The sequence below is a fragment of the Myxine glutinosa genome, chromosome 14, assembly GCF_964187855.1.
Source record: "Myxine glutinosa chromosome 14, kmMyxGlut1.1, whole genome shotgun sequence".
In the NCBI taxonomy this organism is placed as follows: Eukaryota; Metazoa; Chordata; class Myxini; order Myxiniformes; family Myxinidae; genus Myxine; species Myxine glutinosa.
The window spans coordinates 85,987,326-86,005,767 of record NC_136274.1 but is presented as its reverse complement, the minus strand read 5'-3'; the positions used below and the strand labels follow the sequence as shown (position 1 = coordinate 86,005,767).

Genomic DNA, 18,442 nt, shown 5'->3' with positions numbered 1-18,442 from the left:
TCTTCCTCTGCATCATCTGCATCATCTCCATCACCTCGACTCCTCTCCCCTCCATTGATCCCACATTAAAACTACCTAGAGTCCTAGAAGGACCTCGTTAATGAACTTCTGCCTGGCAGAACTAGTACCATCCTAATCAGTTTGGGACATTCTGGTAATCAATTCGCAGCACTGCCTGGGCTGACCTGGTGGACCTATCACCTTTGTCTATTGTCACCATCCTGCGTGAAAACAAAAAAAAACACACACACACACACACACACACACACACACACACACACACACACACACACACACACACACACACACACACACACACACACACACACACACACACACACACACACACACACACACACACACACAATGCCTTCTCCACTCGCTCCTTACATTTTCTCACTCGACAAACTTGGCTCCTCTTCCCCTCTACCTCACACCTCCCCTCCATCCCCACCTGACTTGATCCTTCCTCACACTCAACCCACTTATCCATATATCCACTCCCCTCTCACACTCCCCCTTCACCCTCCCTTCCCCCACACATTTTGGCCTGTTCCTCCCCGTTCACATCACTATAAGGGCAAAAATATGAGTCACCTGGAACAAGAATGGCACTGTTTGACATCACGACGTCGACTGACATACCTCTGTCCACATTACATAATTATACGCTAGCATATAAAACCTGTTGCTTCTCTGATGGGAATACCAATCTATACTGAAATGGCTAATCTATGTGGCAAGAACAAAAACGAATTACGGCGAGATCCTACCCTCCGTGCAGGGTTAACCAACATAAAAAGTTGGCAGTTGCAGTTTCGCCACATGGTCAAAATCCCATCAATGGTTCACAAATTAGTGCAGCAACAGAATTTTTACCTAACGGGACCTTTGACCTCTTGACCCCAAAAGTTCATCTTTGCATCATTACAATACCAGTACCAAGTTTGACTTGGATCCCTTCTGCCATTCCTAAGGTATTGCGGTAACAAAAACCTATCACTGACTCACGGACACCCACAAGCATGATCGTGGTGAAATTGTATCGAAGTTAGCGAAAAGTACCGAAAAAAAACAAAAATACCCAGGCGCCATTACCACTTCTATCCACTACGTGGCCACTATAAGAACTTGGCTCCAAAGTGTGAAGCGCAGTCCTGAGACATTTATCATGCTTTATCCACGTGTATGCTTAGAATGGTAAGGGAACTACTTTGCATATCGCTTGCTTGCGTGCTTGAATATGATACTCTTTCTTGCTCATACGTTTGCCATATATTGATCCGATGATTGCCAATTCTCTCTTCGATATTGCTGGAGTTCGATTCTGATTAAACTCACTTTCTGAGACACTGTTGTGGATCTAATTATTTACAACACTGAATCAGAATCGAATCTACTACCTTCATTTGAAGATCAACATGACTCACAAGCTCTTACAACTGCCCACGTTCGGAGCGGACCCACAAACTGCGGAAGCTCCAAGCCAGCTCAAGCATTGGCTCAGTCTGCTGACCAGCGACCTGCAAGGGCATACCGACATCACAGACGAGGTGAAGCGCGCGGTGCTTAACTCCCATTTAACCCACGTCGTCCACGACTACATATCCCATTGCGAGACGTTCGACCTCGCCGTGGCGGAGCTGCGCGCCATCTATATCAAGCCGCGGAATGTCATTCATACGCGGTACCAGCTCACCACGAGGAAGCAGGACGCTTCGGAATCCCTCACTCATTTTGCCCAAGAATTGCGCTGTCTTGGCAAAGAATGTGCTCATGAGGTCAGAACCCATGAGCAAATGTGCGACGATTTGATGCGCGATGCATTCATTTCTGGAATCTACTCTTCAAGCATCCGGCAACGTCTGCTGGAAAAGCCGAACCTGACGATGAAGCAGGCACTCGATCAAGCTCTTGTGCTTCATGAAGCTCAGGCACAATCGGAAGTATACGGACGGCCCTACGTTACCGCGGGGCTCACTGAAGAGCGACGCTCGGAGACCGAGGTTGCTGCAAAGTGCGCCACTCCCGACTCGCTGCCCGAGATGGCGGAGGCACTCGGAGCCGAAGGTACGAGCCTCGCCGTGACTACCTCGGCCGGGAGCAACACTAAGTGCGACTTCTGCGGCAATATAAATCATCCCCGCTCCGCGTGCCCGGCCCGCGAAGTGACTTGTCATACTTGTGGCCGGAGAGGCCATTTTGCAAAAGTATGTCGATCGGGGCGTGGGCGGCGTCCCCGACCAACAGTGGCCGGCATCAATTTGACACATATGGCACGCGCACCACCCCTGGCTACCCCGGCGCAGCCCGGACCTCATGGGTTGTCCAGAGCCGTTGTAACAGTCCTGATTGAAGGACAGACTGCCGGAGCCTTGGTTGACACGGGATCGACTGAAAGCTACGTGGATCTGGGCCTCGTTCGCCGTCACGGATGGCCGATCCTGGGCAGATCGCGCCGGATCTTCATGGCATCGCAATCTTTATGGATGCGCACTAAGGGTGAATGTCGCATAAAGCTAGTGATTAATGGTACAATGTATCCTGATGTTCATTTAATGGTGTTGCCTACTCTTTGCGCCGAAGTCCTATTGGGGCACGATTTTCTCGAACGCTACAGCCGCTTAGAAATGACATTCGGGGAATATGCCACAATCTCAGTCTCTGCCCTAGCAGGGATGTCTATTGAACCTATGACCTCATTCCCGAACCTAACTACGGATAGCGCCCCAGTCGCGATCAGATCCCGGCGCTACTCCTGGGCTGATGCACAATTCATTTCCGAGGAGACTAGCAGACTCCTCCGCGAAGGCATAATCGAGCCCAGCCGATCTCTTTGGCATGCGCAGGTGTTGGTTGTCCAGTCCGAAAATCATCGCAAGCGCATGGTAATCAATTATTCACAAACCATAAATAGATTTAGGCATCTTGATGCCTACCCACTTCCGGGATTGGATTCTTTGTTTTGGTAGGTCGCCCAATATTCCGTGTATAGTACTCTCGATCTCCGAAGTGCGTATCATCAAATTCCAATAGCGGAGGCTGACAAAATCTATACAGCTTTTGAATCAGGTCAGAGGCTGTATCAATTCACGCGTTTGCCCTTCAGCATTACAAATGGAGTCACTTGCTTTCAAAGGGCCATTGATGACATAATTGCCAAAGAACGATTAACAGATGTTTTCGTTTATTTGGATAAGCTTTCAAAGGGCCATTGACGACATAATTGCCAAAGAACGATTAACAGATGTTTTCGTTTATTTGGATAATTGACAGTCTGCGGCTATGATCACTGATGAGGCTCACCATGACGCTAATTTGCAGCGCTTTCTCCAGGTCACGCGAAAGTACAGTCTGACTCTTAACGAGGACAAATGTCGATATTCCTCAAGGACGATAGATCTCCTGGGGTATACGGTGACCCAAGAAACCATAACACCTGACAAGGAACGCCTGCGCCCTTTGCTCGACATGGCACCGTCGCATGATCGTGCTTCTTTGAAGCGTGCTCTCGGGCTGTTTGCACATTATTCAAAGTGGGTCAAAAATTACTCCGAGAAGCTCCGTCCCCTCGTTGATTGTAAAAAATTCCCTCTGCCTTATGCTGCCAAGGTCGCCTTCCAGGGACTGAAGTCAGACATAGCTGGCGCTGATGTGTCTTCTCTCGACGATAACATTCCCTTTGTACTTGAAAGTGACGCGTCGGATCACGCGATCGCTGCCACGCTCTCTCAAGGGGGGAAGCCTGTGGCCTTCTTCTCGAGGACGTTATCCTCCGCTGAGAGGCATCACTCTTCTGTCGAGAAAGAAGCCTACGCAATTGTTGAGTCGATCCGTCGGTGGAGACCTTATTTGCTAGGCAAACGTTTTGATGTCATCACCGATCAACAGAGTGTTGCGTTCATGTACGACACACGGCATGCCCAGCGCATTAAGAATGAGAAAATCACTCGCTGGCGCATAGAGCTCGCTGTTTACAGCTTCGGTATCACGTACCGCCCAGGGCGGGAGAATCACGGAGCAGACGCTTTATCCCGACCAGATGTTTGTGCGAGTTTAACCTCCACCGAGGATTTGCACGTTCTTCATGAAACCTTGTGTCACCCCGGGGTGACTCGCCTGGCTCAGTTCGTGCGAAGTCGTAATTTGCCCTACTCTGTCGAGGATGTTCGTCGTCTGTGCCGCACTTGCCCTGTTTGAGCTGAACTCAAACCTCACTTCTATAAACCAAACATGGGGACGTTGATTCAGGCTACTAAACCATGGGACAGGTTGGCGATGGACTTCAAAGGACCTCTACCAGCCTCCGGTACCTCTCGTTACCTCCTCACAATTGTGGACGCGTATTCCAGATTCCCTTTCGCCTTCCCGTGCAGCAATATGTCCGCGGCTACGGTTATCCGATGTCTGCAATATCTGTTCTCAATGTTTGAGAATCCGGGATATGTGCATACTGACAGAGGTGCATGTTCTTGTCGCAGGATGTGAGGGCATTCCTGTTGCAGCGTAATATAGCATCCAGCTATACCACTCCGTACAGCCCGCACGCTAATCGTTGCGTAAAGCGCTTTAATGGCACAACATGGAGGGCCATCTCTTTGGGCCTCAAGACTCATGGCCTACGACCAGACCAATGGACGGGGATGGTGCACGGGGCCCTACACTCGATCCGCTCGATCCTATGCACCGCTACAAACAAAATTCCTCACGATCGTTTATTTTGCGACCCGCATCGCACGGGTTCTGTGCGCCCTCTGCCTGGGTGGCTTGCCCAGCCTGGTCCGGCTTTTCTCAAACGGGCGGTGCACATGAGTAAATACGACCCTCTCGTTGACAAGGTTCATATCTCCAAACTAATCCTGATCACGCTCGGGTCCAGCTGCCAGATGGACGCGAGTCAACTGTGTCGGTCCGTCAACTCGCGCCCTGCAGGGATCTCGTTTGGACAGAGCTCTGCTCGGGGAACCCGGTGTTGGGGAATTCTCCTCCGATTCCACCCTCTCACTCGCCGAGCCGCCAGGTATAATTGTGCCACCCCTGTCTCCGGCGACAGAGAGCACTCCTGATGGAGTCGATCTAGACGCTGCCACCGAGAGCCCCGATGTGTACCGAACGCGCACGGGACGAGAGATCCGCCGCCCTGATCGTTTTGGCTGGTCGTGATGTGATGCCAGGATTTAGGGTACTCTTATGTAATCGGCTGCAAATCATAGTTATACGCTTGATGCTAACCGGCTTGCTCGCGAGGTTTTAAACCCAGGGAGAAATGTGGTGAAATTGTATCCAAGTTGCGACCCAGGTGCCATTACCGTTTCTGTCCACAATGTGGCCACTATAAGAACTTGGCTCCAAAGTGTAAAATGCAGTCCTGAGACATTTATCATGCTTTATCCACATGTATGCTTAGAATGGTAAGGTAACTACTTTGCATATCGCTTGCTTGCGTGCTTGAATACGATACTCTTTCTTGCTCAATTTGTCATATATTGATCCTATGATTGCCAATTCTCTTTTAGATATTGCTGGAGTTCGATTCTGATTAAACTCACTTTCCGAGACACTGTTGTCGATCTGATTATTCACAACAATGATGTCTCCAGCAAATTCGTCAGTGGAGGCATAAAAGCAATGCGAATATCTGTCAATTTGTTTGAAGAATTAAAAATTGGAGGATGGAAATGTTCACAATAAAAAGGTCACTATCCATCCAATCAGAAAAATCTCATGATACAAGAAATATGAAAGAGAACCATTCTCACCCCTTCAACAAACGCCTATTTTAACACAGCAGAGCTCTTCGGGGATAACAGATTGAATAAAAACCACCGTTTAGAGGCCATTTTTTCCCCGCGAAGCGGGGGTTGGCCTTTTCGGGGACCGTGGTAGTTGTTGTTTTTTGGTCCCCTTTTTGAAGCAATGTTTTACGGCCGGATGCCCTTCCTGACGCCAACCCTTTTTGCCGCCTTCAACGACAAACAGGGAATTACCAGTGAACTGGTACTCAATTAGCCGACCTCGGAAGGATGACAGGCTGAGTCAACCCCCCTGGCATTAATTCGGCGATCGACCGAGATTCGAACCCAGGATCCTAGGATCCTAAGCCGGCACCCTAGCCGCTAGCCCAACACCAGGGATAACAGATTGAATGACCGTAAGAAATAAAATAGAAATGTGAGGAATTACGAGGCATGAAATTGTGGTGAAAAAGAGCAACTACTCACAGACATCGTCGTCGTCATCGTCGCTCGTGTCCCAGAGAAAGACATTGGGGCACGGTGTGTTTTCCTTGTTACTGCGACTCACAGAGGTCTTGCCTCCAACTCGCTTGTATGCGCATGGAGATTGCATTAACTTCTTTCCATCTTTTCCTTCCATCGCACGTCTCACTCTGAGCAACAACATGGAAAAAGACTAACAGTCAACACAAGGTGAGTCATGTGCACTTACATACAAAGGAGAACATACAAAGGGCATTGGTCATTTGTGGAACTTGTGTGACGTTGTATCCATAGACAGTGACGGGGTATTGGTATTGTCTCTTGCATTAGCATTTATCATCTTGCATTAGCTTGTGACCAGATCAGACAATTACGACAGACCCACAAGTGAATTCACCTGATGGGACAATGAGATATCTCCTGTGCTTGGAATTAAACATGTAATTAGAATAGGTAAATCAATACACAAACCATTAGAATTTTTCGCAAGAGCTGCTGGATATGCAAGGAAAATCCCATCACAGATCATGAAAACCGGGAGTTGTAATCAATCGAAGAACTATGAACTCACGTTATATAATAAACTGAAATAGCAGGATGATAACTGGGAGGAGAGGAATGAGGAATGGAGAGGAGTGAGGAAGGAAGTAGAGGAGGAGTGATGGGAGAGGTTAGAGAGGAGAGTGAGGGGAGGAGAGTGAGGAGGGAAGAGGTGAGCGAGGAGGGAGAAGGGAGGAGAGTGAGGAGAGAGGAGAGAGGAGGGTGACGAGCGAGGAGAGTGAGGAGAGAGGAGAGAGGAGGGTGACGAGCGAGGAGAGTGAGGAGGGAGGAGAGTGAGGAGTAGGGAGCATGGAGAGAGGACGGTGAGGAGAGAGGGAGGGTGAGGAGAGAGTAGGGTGAGGAGAGAGGAGGGTGACGAGAGAGGAGAAGACGAGAGAGGAGACTGAGGAGAGGAGAGTGAGGAGGGAGAAGAGAGGGAGGAGGGAGGAGAGTGAGGAGAGTGAGGAGAGAGGAGAGAGGAGAGTGAGGTGAGAGGAGAGTGCGGAGAGAGGAAAGTGCGGAGAGAGGAAAGTGCGGAGAGAGGAGAGTGAGGAGAGAGGCGAGGGAGGAGGGAGGCGAGCGAGAAGGGAGGAGAGAGGGGAGTGAGGAGTGGGGAGGGTGAGGCGCAGGGAGGATGAGGAGAGGGGAGGGTGAGGAGAGGGGAGGCTGAGGAGAGGGGAGGGTGAGGAGAGGGGAGGGTGAGGAGAGGAGAGTGAGGAGGGAGAAGAGAGGGAGGAGGGAGGAGAGTGGGGAGAGAGGAGAGTGAGGAGAGAGGGGAGTGAGGAGAGAGGAGAGTGAGGAGAGTGAGGAGAGAGGAGAGAGGAGAGTGAGGTGAGAGGAGAGTGAGGAGAGTGAGGTGAGAGGAGAGTGAGGAGAGAGGGGAGTGAGGAGAGAGGAGAGTGAGGAGAGTGAGGAGAGAGGAGAGAGGAGAGTGAGGTGAGAGGAGAGTGCGGAGAGAGGAAAGTGCGGAGAGAGGAAAGTGCGGAGAGACGAGAGTGAGGAGAGAGGCGAGGGAGGAGGGAGGCGAGCGAGGAGGGAGGAGAGAGGGGAGTGAGGAGTGGGGAGGGTGAGGAGCGGGGAGGGTGAGGAGCGGGGAGGGTGAGGAGAGAGGCGAGTGAGGAGAGAGGGGAGTGAGGAGAGAGGGGAGTGAGGAGAGAGGAGAGTGAGGAGAGAGGCGAGTGAGGAGAGAGGGGAGTGAGGCGAGAGGGGAGTGAGGAGGGGAGGAGAGTGAAGAGTGAGAGGAGAGTGAAGAGTGAGAGGAGAGAGAGAGAAGAGAGGAGAGTGAGGATGGGAAAGGAGAGGACTTTTTATATGGTTGGGAGATTAAATTACATGCTTGGGAGATTAGATTACATGCTTGAGAAGACTTTTTACATGCTTGGGAGATTAGATTACATTCTTGAGAGAAGACATTTTACATGCTTGGGAGATTAGATTACATGCTTGAGAAGACTTTTTACATGCTTGGGAGAAGACTTTTTACATGCTTGGGAGATTAGATTTCATGCTTGAGAGAAGACTTTTTACATGCTTGGGAGATTAGATTACATTTTTGGGAGAGGACTTTCTACATGCTTGGGAGAAGACTTTTTACATGCGTGGGAGAAGACTTTTTACATGCTTGGGAGATTACATTACATGCTTGGGAGATTACATTACATGCTTGGGAGAAGACATTTTACATGCTTGGGAGATGAGATTACATTCTTGGGAGAGGACTTTTTACATGCTTGGGAGATTAGATTACATGCTTGGGAGAAGACATTTTACATGGTTGGGAGAAGACTTTTTACATGCTTGGGAGAAGACTTTTTACATGCTTGGGAGAAGACTTTTTACATGGTTGGGAGATTAAATTACATTCTTGGGAGAGGACTTTTTACATGCTTGGGAGATTAGATTACATGCTTGGGAGAGGAATTTTTACATGCTTGGGAGATTAGATTACATGCTTGGGAGAAGACATTTTACATGGTTGGGAGATTAAATTACATGCTTGGGAGATTAGATTACATGCTTGGGAGATTAGATTACATTCTTGAGAGAAGACTTTGTACATGGTTGGGAGATTAAATTACATGCTTGGGAGATTAGATTACATGCTTGGGAGAAGACTTTTTACATGGTTGGGAGATTAAATTACATGCTTGGGAGATTAGATTACATGCTTGGGAGATTCGATTACATTCTTGAGAGAAGACTTTTTACATGGTTGGGAGATTAAATTACATGCTTGGGAGATTAGATTACATGCTTGGGAGATTAGATTACATGCTTGGGAGAAGACATTTTACATAGTTGGGAGATTAAATTACATGCTTGGCAGAGGACATTTTACATGCTTGGTAGATTAGATTACATTCTTGAGAGAAGACTTTTTACATGCTTGAGAGAAGACTTTTTACATGCTTGGGAGAAGACTTTTTACATGCTTGGGAGAAGACTTTTTACATGCTTGGGAGAAGACTTTTTACATGCTTGGGAGATTAGATTACATGCTTGGGAGAAGACTTTTTACATGGTTGGGAGAAGACTTTTTACATGCTTGAGAGAAGACTTTTTACATGCTTGGGAGATTAGATTACATGCTTGGGAGAAGACTTTTTACATGGTTGGGAGAAGACTTTTTACATGCTTGAGAGAAGACTTTTTATATGCTTGAGAGATTAGATTACATGCTTGAGAGAAAACTTTTTACATGCTTGAGAGATTAGATTCCATGCTTGAGAGCAGACTTTTTACATGCTTGGGAGATTAGATTACATGCTTGGGAGAATAGATTACATGCTTGAGAGCAGACTTTTTACATGCTTGGGAGATTAGATTACATGCTTGGGAGAATAGATTACATGCTTGAGAGCAGACTTTTTACATGCTTGAGAAAATACTTTTTACATGCTTGAGAGAAGACTTTTTACATGCTTGAGAGATTAGATTACATGCTTGAGAGCAGACTTTTTACATGCTTGGGAGATTAGATTACATGCTTGGGAGAATAGATTACATGCTTGAGAGAAGACTTTTTACATGCTTGAGAAAAGACCTTTTACATGCTTCAGAGAAGACTTTTTACATGCTTGAGAGATTAGATTACATGCTTGAGAGATTAGATTACATGCTTGAGAGATTAGATTACATGCTTGAGAGCAGACTTTTTACATGCTTGGGAGATTAGATTACATGCTTGGGAGAATAGATTACATGCTTGAGAGAAGACTTTTTACATGCTTGAGAAAAGACTTTTTACATGCTTGAGAGATTAGATTACATGCTTGAGAGATTAGATTACATGCTTGAGAGATTAGATTACATGCTTGAGAGCAGACTTTTTACATGCTTGGGAGATTAGATTACATGCTTGGGAGAATAGATTACATGCTTGAGAGAAGACTTTTTACATGCTTGAGAAAATACTTTTTACATGCTTCAGAGAAGACTTTTTACATGCTTGAGAGAAGACTTTTTACATGCTTGAGAGATGAGATTACATGCTTGAGAGCAGACTTTTTACATGCTTGGGAGATTAGATTACATGCTTGGGAGAATAGATTACATGCTTGAGAGAAGACTTTTTACATGCTTGAGAGAAGACTTTTTACATGCTTGAGAAAAGACTTTTTACATGCTTGAGAGAAGACTTTTTACATGCTTGAGAGAAGACATTTTACATGCTTGAGAGAAGACTTTTTACATGCTTGAGAGAAGACTTTTTACATGCTTGAGAGAAGACTTTTTACATGCTTGAGAGAAGACTTTTTATATGCTTGTGAGATTCGACCCCTTATGACCCCGAAGATCCTAAAGACCCATAACACCATTAAGACCTGAAACACCCTCAAGACCATTTAAAACGCTGAATATCCCAAAGACCCTTTGGACCCCAAAGACCCTTGAAGACCCCTAAAGACCCATTAATGCCTTTAAGACACTGAAGACCCATTAAAGATCCCGAACACTGTTTAAGACCTCAAAAATCCTTAACACCCCAAAGACCCTTCAGACTTTGAAGACCATTCTGACCCCAAAGACCCTGAAGACCTGAAAAACACTTTAAGACCCCTTTACCTACTGGCATCACCTCAACACACCATTTATATAAACCCAAACCAGCATCACCTAAACACACCATTTATATAAACCCTTCTGCCACCTGCCTTGCCTGCTCTCTTACTCCACCCCCTCCCCCCCCCCCCCCATCTCGTCTCCCCTCCCCCCACCACCTCATCTCGCCTCCCCATCTCTTCTCCCCTCCCTACCTCGTCTCCCCCCCCCCCCATTTCGTCTCCCCTCCCCCCACCACCACCTCCCCTCCCTCTACCACCTCCCCTCCCCCCCCCCCCATCTCGTCTCCCCTCCCCTTGTTCTAACTCCTTGTTGTAACCCCTCGTCTCCCCCATCTCAGTGGAGGATTTACATTTACACAGGAAAAGAACTGAATTTTACCAACTCACCTCTAATCGTAATTTCTTTTCTTACTTTTAATTATATTGGACACAATTTGCCGCCGATTCGTTCACTTGAAACACCAGAAAGAAAACCAACCCTGCGAACTCGTTCAGGTCACTCATTTGAATTTAATGACGCATCGGAAGCAGAGGCACGACACTTCCGGTTTAGTCGAATGCTGAATGTTCTTCTTCTTCTACATATGAGTTTTATGCCGTTTTCAGAGCCGGTAGGCTCTATACACGCCACGCAGCTGAACATCACTGTATTTTTTTTTTTTTTTTTTTTTTTTGTATACAAGATCGAGGCTCGTGAAAGAGCGAACATTAATCACACAGAAAGACAAACCGACACATAAAACAAATAACATCGGGAGCGGTAGACAAGATGGGGAGAGAGGGGGAAGGACACAAACACAACATTTGAGAGCAGGGACCGAGAGACATGGAGACATCGAGAGATCTGAGAGAGGGCGAGGGCTTTGGGGGGGGGGGCATGGGAAGGGGGCGGTGGGAGAGGTATAAAACATATGGACACTGCCAGGACTTCCAGGAAAGAAGTTGGAATTTCAAACAAGGTGGATCTGGGGTGAATTAGCGGGGGTAGAAAAGATCAAGGTTTTGGATGGGGGAAGATAAGAGATGGTGGTGAACAGCTGTTTTAAAGACCTGGAGGGAGGAGTGGGATTGAAGGGAGTGAGGGAGTTTGTTCCAGAGGCGGGAGAAAAGAGGAATGAAAGAGTGAAGGTGAGCAGAGAGCCGAGATTTCGGCAGTTTAACCATCAGAGGGTTGCTGGCAGATCTTGTGCGACCTGTAGGAATATTTGGGGGACAGAGCACAGAGAGAGCTGGGGGTGCAAGGCCGGAGAGGAGTCGGTAGAAGACAGAAAGACCACCTACCTGCCTGCGGTGAGTGAGTGAAAGGCCCTCAGAGATAGCTTCATCGCGGGAGATTCCAATAATTCTGAAAGCTTTGGTTTCAACAGCGTGAAGCCGAGCTAGGTGTGAGGCAGGAGCACCGGCCCGTAGGGGAGAACAGTATTCCATTGAGCTGCGGATGAAAGCCTTGTATGTGGTGAGGAGCTCAGGTGTGCCGAGGAAGGACTTCGCACGACGGAGGATGCCCAGTCGGCGACTGGCTTTGGAGGCCAGCTTGGAAATGTGGTTTTCCCAAGAAAGATCATGGCAGATAGTGAGACCCAAAATCTTGAGCGACAGAACTTCTTGGAGAGGATTGTTGAGAAAGTAGATGGGAGTGTTGTCCAGTCGATCTTTTCGGAGAGACATAGTAAGAGTGTGAGATTTGTCAGGATTGAAAGACATGTTCCACTTGTTTGACCAGTCTGTGATTTTGTCCAGGTCTTCAGAGAGTGAGGAGGCAGCAGACTGCCGATCTGAGGGAAGAGGAATGGAGCGGCAGAGAGTGGAGTCATCAGCAAAGAGATAGAGAGGATTTTCGAGTCAGAGAGATCATTGATGAAGACCAGAAAAAGCACGGGGCCCAGAACACTGCCTTGGGGAACTCCAGCCTGAACAGGAAGAGGAGATGAGAGAAACCCATTCAGGGCCACACGTTGACGACGACTAGAGAGGAAGTCCGCCAGCCATGCGTGGAGATTTCCATGGATACCAAGGGAGGAGAGTTTGGTGAGCAGAGCGGGGTGCCAGACCGTGTCGAAGGCACGTGATATGTCGAGGGAGACAGCTCTAATTTCCTGTTTGGCATTGAGGACCTCCATCCATTGTTGAGACAGCAGAAGCAGCATGTCCAGAGTAGAGTGACCTGGTCTGAAACCAAATTGATGATCAGAGATCAAGCCATTGGAGAAGAGGAAAGATTTCATATCCGAAGCAATGATGGATTCCATGACTTTGCTGATAATTGGGAGAAGGCTGATTGGTCTGTAGTTGCTAGGATCTGTTTTTGCACCTTTTTTGTGCAAAGCGGTGATGTTGGCTGATTTCCAAGCAGATGGCAGTTGACCTTGAGCAAAAGAGAGGGTGAAGAGAACAGAGAGAGGGTGAGATAGAGCAGCAGAGCAGGATTTTAGGACCCGTGGGCTGATGCCGTCGGGTCCAGTTGCAGAATCAGAGTCGAGGGTTGACAGAAACTTTTCCACCTTGTCAGGAGGAAAGGACACGGAGTCCAGGAGCAGCAGGGTACGACTGGGTATGGTGGGTACAGAGAGGGATGGGTTTGGGACACAAGATTTAGAGGCAAACACAGAGTTGAGGCATTCAGCTTTTTCACGTGCGGAGTCAGCTGTGTAGCCGTTTGAGGTAAGGGAGGGGATGGAGGGGGAACAAACACCAGAAACGGATTTGACCAGACGCCACCAGGATTTGGAAGAGGGAGACAGATAAGAGAGTTCGGTCTTGAGAACGGAGAGATATTGTTTCCTGGCTCTCCTGAGGGTGGACACACACTTGTTTCGGGCTTTGTGAAAGGAAATGAGATTTCCTTCCGTTGGATTTGCTTTCCAGGAGACGAAGGCAAGTTGTTTCTGGGCAACAGCCACACCACAAGATTCCGTGTACCATGGATGGGAGGAAGGGTATGACAACTGAAGACGAGATGGGATAAATCTGTGCATGAGAGAGAGCAATTTACTTTGGAAGAATTCCCAGGATGAGTTGATGTCAGAGGTGGTAGAGATGGGAGACCAGTCCAGATGATTGATGGCTGCTTGAAGACCGTGCCAGTTGGCCTGAGTGAAATGCCAGACTCGTCGACGCTGAGCAGGCTCCCTGAGGATGGTCAGAGAGATGTCCACTTTAACAAGGACATGATCAGATGATCCGATCGGAGCAGAAGAAGAGCAGCAGACATTTGCAGCGAAGTTTGTCATAACCAAGTCTGGAAGAGAAGATACTCCATTGACTGAGATTCGGGTCAGGAAATTGACAGATTGTGTCAGTCCCAATGAGTCGCAGAAGTCCTTTGCTGAGGTGCCATGCCTGGTGAGAGAGATACCCACACCCAGCCAGCTGGCATGATGACAGTTGAAATCACCACATATGAGGAAGAGAGAGTTGGGATGAGTAGATAGAAGTTGGTCCATATCATCAGACAGCGAGATGTAGATGGAGTCATCACTGTTTGGTGGACGGTACAACACACATATGAACAAGAGGTGGGAGTGAAGGGGAAGCCGTAGCCAGAGGTATTCCTGGGGGTGAGGTGGAGAGAGTGCAGTGCAGGGCGAGTGAGGAAGAGAGTTTTTGATAAAGATAGCAACCCCGCCTCCAGGACGAGGCTCAGGTCTATCATACCGGAGGAGGGAGTAGCCCGGGAGAGATACTATGGAATCCGAGACGTCATAAAGGAGGAAAGTTTCTGTTAAGCAGATCACGTCTGGTTTGACAGAAGCAACCTGTATGGAGAGATCAGTTAAGTTTGAACGAAGGCCCCGGATGTTTGAGGTCCATACCGTTAATGAAGAGGAAGGGGGAGCATCAGATACAGAACAGGGGGGAGGAGGGGTAGGGTAAGATGTGGAAGAGGTGGAAGAGGTAGGGAGAGCTGTTGAAGGTGTGTCAGAGATTTCAGAATAGCTCGGAGAAAGGGAAGGATGGGGCGGACAAAAGGTTTGATGGTGATTGGGTGAGGCACAATGAGGTGTTATTTGAGGAGGGGGAAGAGCGAGGCAGAAGGTTGGGGGAGCTGGAGGTGAGAGTTGGAAGGGGGAAGAAGCGGGGAGGACGCTTTGAGGAGGGGGAGTGAGAGGGGGGAAATTGAGAAGCAATGAGGGTGGGGAGATTTGAAGGGGAGGGGGGAGGGGGGAGTTTGGGAGGGAAGGGACAAGGGGAGGGATTTGAAAGGGATGGGATATGGGGGAGATTTGGAGGGGAGGGGTGAGGCAGGAGTCTAGGAGGGGAGGGGCGAGGGGGCGTCTTGGCGGGGAGGGGTGAGGGGGTAGTTTAGGAGGGAGGGGGCAAGGGGGGAGATTTGAAAGGGATGGGTGATGGGGAAGATTTGGAGGGGAGGGGTGATGGGGAAGATTTGGAGGGGAGGGGTTGTGGGGAAGATTTGGAGGGGAGGGGTGAGATTGGATTTTTGAAAGTGTACGATTTATGGGAAACGAACATTTATTGCAAAATGAGTTTCTTGTGACCTTCGAGTTAAAAATACGTTTAAGGACGCTGGATGGAGGATGGAGTGCAGGAGAGTTTAGGGAATGTAGAAAAAAGGCACTATAAAAAAACCACCTTTAGAGGCCATTTTTCCCCGCAAGCGGGGGTTGGCCTTTTTCGGGGACCGTGGTTGTTGTTGTTTTTCGGTCCCCTTTTTGAAGCAATGTTTTACGGCCGGATGCCCTTCCTGCCGCCAACCCTTTTTGTCGCCTTTTACGACAAGCAGGGAATTACCAGTGAACTGGTACTCAAAAAAGCACTATAGGAGATGGATATTTTTTTGGGGATGAATTGATTTGGTGAGCAAGTCGAAAGCAGCCTTTTAAAGAAGAAGAAGAAAAAGGTGTTATAAAATATGACGGAATACATAACTTAAGGGGAAAGTGTAAACATTGAAGGTTAATGAGTGAAAACTATCTGGGGAAATGGGGGAGAAACACGTGGTCGAAGAACGAACGAACGAATAAGAATGAATAAACGAATGAGAACAGAGAAGGAAATGTTTTTTGTTTTTTTGTTTGTTTTTGAGTTGAGATTTACACAAGGAAGTAGGCTATGGGTGAAAAGCCTGGGAATACAGAGAACGAAAGTTATTGGATCACAAACGATGGACCGCTGAGAGAAAAACAAAGCCTCAAGGTTGTACAGTGCACACTGTACAAGGCCTCAAGACACGACACGAATTAACACGATTTTCAATACAGGTATGAAAGATTTGCACCGAAAAATCTTCGTCGGGACACAATATACGTACAACACCATAAATAAATACAGTTTTAACGAAAATACAAATGGGAACAATCACTTAACTTCGATTTCAAATCGTTCGCGACGCGGCAAAGGCCTTGCTCGCGACACGGCAAACAGACGATCAATTTATGAAAGATAAACACCGAGAAACAACCAAAGTTGCACACAATAACTTCACACACCGAAAGATAAATACAGTTTCGACAAAATACAATTGTGAACAGACTTAACTTCGAAAAACGTGGAGACCGTGTGGAGCTTCGAAAATCCCTCCCACCGTCTCCGAGATCTCGCGAGATTGAAAAAGTCTCTGATTGTGTTGCCGGTAGGCTCGTCGTTGCAAAAAAAAGAAAAAAAGAAAACATTATTGAAAAGGAGAGAGACGGATTTGGTACACAAGATTTTGAGGCAAACACAGAGTTGAGGAATTCGGCTTTGTCACGTGCGATGTCATCTGTGTAGCCGTTTGAGGTAAGGGAGGGGATGGAGGGGGAACAAACACCAGAAACGGATTTAACCAGACGCCACCAGGATTTGGAGGAGGGAGACAGGTTTGAGAGTTCAATCTTGAGTGTGGAGAGATAGTGCTTCCTGGCACTCCTGAGGGTAGAAACACACTTGTTCCGAGCTTGGTGGAAGGAACTGAGATTGCCTTCAGTTGGATTTGCCTTCCAAGAGGCAAAGGCAAGTTGTTTCAGGGCAACTGCCTCACCACAAGATTCAGTGTACCATGGACGGGAGGAAGGGTAAGACAACTGAAGACGAGATGGGATAAATCTGTGCATGAGAGAGAGCAGTTTGCTTTGGAAGAATTCCCAGGAAGAATTGATGTCAGAGGCAGTGGAGATGGGAGACCAGTCCAGATGATTGATGGCTGCTTGAAGACCGTCCCAGTCGGCCTGAGTGAAATGCCAGACTCGTCGGCGCTGAGGAGGCTCTCTGAGAATGGCCAGTGAGATGTCCACTTTAACAAGCACATGATCAGAAGAACCGATTGGTGCAGAAGAAGAGCAGCAGACATTTGCAGGGAAGTTAGTCTTAACCAAGTCTAGAAGAGAAGATACTCCATTGACTGAGATCCGGGTCGGGAAATGGACAGATTGTGTCAGTCCCAATGAGTCGCAGAAGTCCTTTGCTGAGGTGCCATGGCTGGTGAGAGATGAACCCACACCCAGCCAGCTGGCATGATGACAGTTGAAGTCGCCACATATGAGGAAGAGAGAGTTGGGATGAGTTGATAGAAGTTGGTCCATGTTGTCAGACAGTGAGATGAAATGGAGTCATCACTGTTTGGAGGGCGGTACAGAACATGTAGGTGGGAGGGGATTGGAAGCCGTAGCCAGAGGTACTCCTGGGGGTGGGGTGGAGAGAGGGCAGTGCAAGGAAAGTGAGGAAGAGAGTTTTTGATAAAGATAGCCACCCCACCACCAGGACGAGGCTCAGGTCTATCGTACCGGAGGAGGGAGTAACCAGGAAGAGATATGAAGGAATCAGAGACATCTTGAAGGAGGAAAGTTTCTGTTCAGCAGATCAAGTCTAGATTGTCAGAAGCAACCTGAATGGAGAGATCAATCAGGTTTGAGCGAAGGCCTGAACCAAAATCAAATCGCTTGTAAGTCGCATGTTCTTAGACAAGGAGATTTAGAACAAGGAGCCTCGTCATGGTTGACTGGAGGAATCCCCGTCATGGTCGAGTGGAGGAATCCCCGTCACGGTCGAGTGGAGGAATCCCCGTCACGCTCCAGTGTAGGAATCCCCATCATGGTTGAATGGAGGAATCCCCGTCAGGGTCGAGTGGAAGAATCCTCGTCATGCTCTAGTGTAGGAATCCCCGTCATGATTGAGTGGAGGAGTCACGGTCGAGTGGAGGAATCCCCGAACGCTCTAGTGTAGGAATCCCCGTTACGGTCGAGTGGAGGAATCCCCGAACGCTCTAGTGTAGGAATCCCCGTTACGGTCGAGTGGAAGAATCCTCGTCATGCTCTAGTGTAGGAATCCCCGTCATGATTGAGTGGAGGAGTCCCCGTCACGGTCGAGTGGAGGAATCCCCGAACGCTCTAGTGTAGGAATCCCCGTTACGGTCGAGTGGAGGAATCCCCGTCACGGTCGAGTGGATGAATCCCCGTCACGGTCGACTGTAGGAATCCCCGTTACGGTCGAGTGGAGGAATCCCCGTCACGCTCTAGTGTAGGAATCCCCGTCACGGTCGAGTGGAGGAATCCCCGTCACGGTCGAGTGGAGGAATCCCCGTCACGGCCGAGTGGAGGAATCCCCATCATGATTAAATGGAAGAATCCTCGTCATGCTCTAGTGTAGGAATCCCCGTCATGATTGAGTGGAGGAGTCCCCGTCACG

At 48.2% G+C, this 18,442-nt stretch overlaps 1 protein-coding gene across 3 annotated transcripts in view; it reads right to left on the bottom strand.

Annotated features, from left to right (window-relative positions):
- LOC144888885 (germ cell nuclear acidic protein-like) overlaps window positions 1-16,423 on the bottom strand; it is a 155,678-nt gene extending 139,255 nt beyond the window's left edge. The window contains exons 1-2 of one of the 3 annotated variants that reach the window (XM_078768541.1): window positions 16,319-16,423; window positions 6,222-6,388 (exon numbers count right to left, since the gene is read on the bottom strand). In XM_078768541.1, coding sequence (XP_078624667.1) covers window positions 6,222-6,375 — 154 coding nt within the window. In that variant the 5' untranslated portion in view covers window positions 6,376-6,388; window positions 16,319-16,423. Of the gene's footprint in view, window positions 1-6,221; window positions 6,389-11,209; window positions 11,450-16,318 lie in introns of those variants that run through there. The other 2 variants (XM_078768540.1, XM_078768542.1) reach the window with 2 other exon arrangements.
- Window positions 16,424-18,442: the final 2,019 nt, after the last annotated feature.